Below are 3,452 nucleotides of genomic sequence, written 5' to 3' on the forward strand. Positions count from 1 at the left end.
ACAGAGGTCCTGGGCCTGAGTCAGATCAGCTCAGGGTAGGGGCTCCCTCTCCCGACCTTTGATGGGGTGCCTTTGGTACCAGCGTCGGAGGTTAGGAGTCTGGGTGTGCACCTGGACTCCTCTTTAACGATGGAGGTCCAGGTGGCAGCCACTGCCAGGGTGGCCTTTTATCATCTTCGGCTGGCTCGGCAGCTGGTCCCCTACCTTAGCCATGAGGACCTGACCATGCTGATCCATGCGACGGTTACCTCAAGGTTAGACTACTGTAATGCTCTTTACATGGGGCTGCCTTTGTTGCAAATCCGGAGGCTGCAGCTAGTGCAGAATGCTGCAGCCAATTTGTTGATGGGTCTCTAGAGGAGAGACCACATTCAGCCTGTGCTGAAAGCGCTGCACTGGCTGCCAATAGCGTACTGGATTCGCTTCAAAGTGCTGGTTCTTACCTTTAAAGCCCTTTATGGCCAGGGTCCAGCCTACCTGAGGTACCGCCTTTCTTCATATGCTCCCCCAAGGGCACTACGGTTGGGAAGTCATCATCTCCTGGAAATTCCAGGCCCCAGGGATGTTAAATTTGCGGTGACCAGAGCCAGGGCATTTTCGGTGGCGGCTCCTATCTGGTGGAAGGAGCTCCCGGAGGAGATCTGGGCCCTGCGGGATCTTTCTCAGTTCCGCAGGGCCTGCAAGACGAAGCTCTTCCGCCAGGCCTTTGAGTAGGAGCTGCCACCACTAGTACTCCATCATTGCCACCAATGCACTGTCGCACTATCACCACGACTATCTGACCCCTTGGGGGGGGGTGCAAGGTGCCCCTGCACAAAGTGGATGATAGATTTTGGTCAAGCTACCGTTAGGTTTAAGATCTGCCCATCTTGTGTCTAATTTTGTTATTGTATTTTACCGTATTATATTATGTGTTTTTATTGTTTTAATTTTGGCACATTGTGCCCTTGTTAGCTGCCCTGAACCTCAGGGGTAGGGTGGGATACAAATCTAAGGATAAATAAATAAAAAATAAATGATCTCCAGAGAACATTTGGAGTGAAATGGATGTTTGAAAGTTCTATGATAGGTAGAATCTTTTGGCATTGTGGTGGAGTAGGTGCAGTCCTTGGGAGTCTTTCTCTTTCCACTGTAAAAGAACATCATAATCTTTGGGAGTATGTTTCTAGTAGTGGGTCTGAATGACAATTAAGGGACCTTCCTTGTCTACAGTTCTCCTAGCTAAGCAATATGCTCTCTGGGTGTGGTGGTTTATGTAATATGAATTTTGTGATGGATACTGCCTGTGTCATTGTGTGGGGGGACTTCAGTGCTGATGTTGAATCTGGCCTGTCTGGGTATGCTCAGGAATTCTTGTCCTCCACAGCATCTAGAGGACTGTCTCAGTTTGTACTAGCCCTCCTAATAAAAAGGGACATCTGGCAGATTTACTCCACATCATTGGGCAGCATGCTGGTGATCTGGTGGAAAACTGCTAACTTTCCTTGAGAATCTCTCCTTATAATAAAAGAGTTGTGGTGTCCCTCCTGGACACCCTTCCACAGCCTTTCACCCACTCAGCTGCCACTGTCACAGTCTCCCAATCCCGTAACTGCATTGGTTCGCTGCATTGGCTCGGCCCTACCCACCGAGCCAGTGGGCAGCGTTTTCCCCTCAGTCTGGAGGGAGCCAGCGAAGGGGATGGATGCTCTGCCAAGAGAGCAGCAAACCCTCCACGGGGAGAAGGAGGCAGACCTAGCGAGCAGTGGCAAGCAGGGGAAGCACTCACCTTCGCTGCCCCTCATGGCCCCTCTCCCTTGGCCACAAGGCCTGCACTTTGTCAGGGTGATAGTTCAGTGGGCTGCACTACAGAGAAGGCTGCCCAGCACCTTTCAAAGGCTCCCCTGCCTTCTAGCAATAGCAGCGCCAGGGAGGGTCTGGCCTAGAGGAAACGAGCTGTGGCTCCTGAAAAGCCGGACTCTCTCCTGAAGAAGACACTTCTCTTGGCTCCTCTGTGGGACTAACTGTGACTAACTGTCTCCTCAGTGGCTGTTAGTAAGCAACCAATTTCTGTTAGTAAAAAAACACTTTCCTGTCAGAATGAAGACTCTCTCCTGAAGAAGACACTTCTCTTGGCTCCTCTGTGGGACTAACTGTGACTAACTGTCTCCTCAGTGGCTGTTAGTAAGCAACCAATTTCTGTTAGTAAAAAAACACTTTCCTGTCAGAATGAACTTAAAATGGCTCTCTCTTCTTTTTACCGCCACCATGGCTGGCTGGCTAATGAGGTGGGCCAGGGACCATCATACCATTCTCTTCAACCCCCTGCTGTGTGGCTGACTTTCCCCTAGGATTGCCAATCTCCAGGTGAGGTAGGGTTGCCTAGTCTGATTTGGGAAATTCCTGGAGATTTGTGGGTTGGAAGCTGGAGAGGCCAGAGTTTGGGGAGGACTTCAGTGAGATATACAGTTGCCAGGTCTGGGTTAGAACATAAGAACATAAGAGACGCCAATGTTGGATCAGGCCAAAGGCCCATCCAGTCCAACACTCTGTGTCACACGGTGGCCAGAAATACCAGTGTCATCAGGAGGTCCACCAGTGGGGCCAGGACATTAGAAGCCCTCCCACTGTTGACCCCCCCCAAGCACCAAGAAGACAGAGCATCACTTGCCCCAGAGCCCCTATCTATACCTTGTGGCTAATAGCCACTGATGGACCTCTGCTCCATATGCTTATTTAAGTCCCTTTTGAAGCCTTCCATTCTTGTAGCCGCTACCACTTCCTGTGGAAGTGAATTCCAAGTGTTAATCACTCTTTGGGTGAAAAAGTACTTCCTTTTATCTGTTCTAACCCGACTTCTCAGCAGTTTCATGGAGTGCCCACGAGTTCTTGTATTGTGAATCGAGGCGATGGTGGGGTTTGGGGAGGGGAGGGGCCCCAGCATGGTACAATGGTTCAAAGCAGCCATTTTCTCCAGGGGAGCTGATTTCTGTCAGCTGGAGATCAGTTCTAAAAGCAGGAGATCCCCAGGATGCTGGCAACCCTAAGATGAGATCTGGAGAGCTCTCACTGTTACAATTGATCTCCAGATGACAGAGATCACTACCCCTAGAGAAAGTGGCTGCTTTGGAGGGTAAACCTTATCGTATTATCCCCTGCTGAGTCCTACTATCCCCCCCAAATGCTGCCCTCCATAGGCTCCATCCCCCAAATCTCCAGGTATTTCCCTACACAGAGTTGGTAACCCCAGTTCTAGCGTGTAAGATCAGAGACACAGAAATGGCAGGATACGTTTTGCACATTTAATCATGCCAGTTAGAAGTTTAAAAGCACTGCAGAGTTTAAGAATCTTACCTAGGACATTTACTTCCAACGATAAGGAAGTTAATTTCCAGGGGCATAAATGGCTTTACAGAAAGTATGGTTCCAAAAAGGGGGGAAAGCTCGAATCTTCAAAAGCTGGTACCAAACCA

The 3,452-nt window shown here is 49.8% G+C and overlaps 1 protein-coding gene across 1 annotated transcript in view; it reads right to left on the reverse strand.

The window, feature by feature from the left end:
* LOC107105676 (vomeronasal type-2 receptor 26-like) overlaps nucleotides 1-1,784 on the reverse strand; it is a 26,756-nt gene extending 24,972 nt beyond the window's left edge. The window contains exon 1 of the mRNA XM_015405673.1: nucleotides 1,769-1,784. Coding sequence (XP_015261159.1) covers nucleotides 1,769-1,784 — 16 coding nt within the window. The remainder of the gene's footprint in view (nucleotides 1-1,768) is intronic.
* Nucleotides 1,785-3,452: the final 1,668 nt, after the last annotated feature.

Source organism: Gekko japonicus, unplaced genomic scaffold, assembly GCF_001447785.1.
Source record: "Gekko japonicus isolate JY-2015 unplaced genomic scaffold, Gekko_japonicus_V1.1 scaffold6188, whole genome shotgun sequence".
Taxonomy (NCBI): domain Eukaryota; kingdom Metazoa; phylum Chordata; class Lepidosauria; order Squamata; family Gekkonidae; genus Gekko; species Gekko japonicus.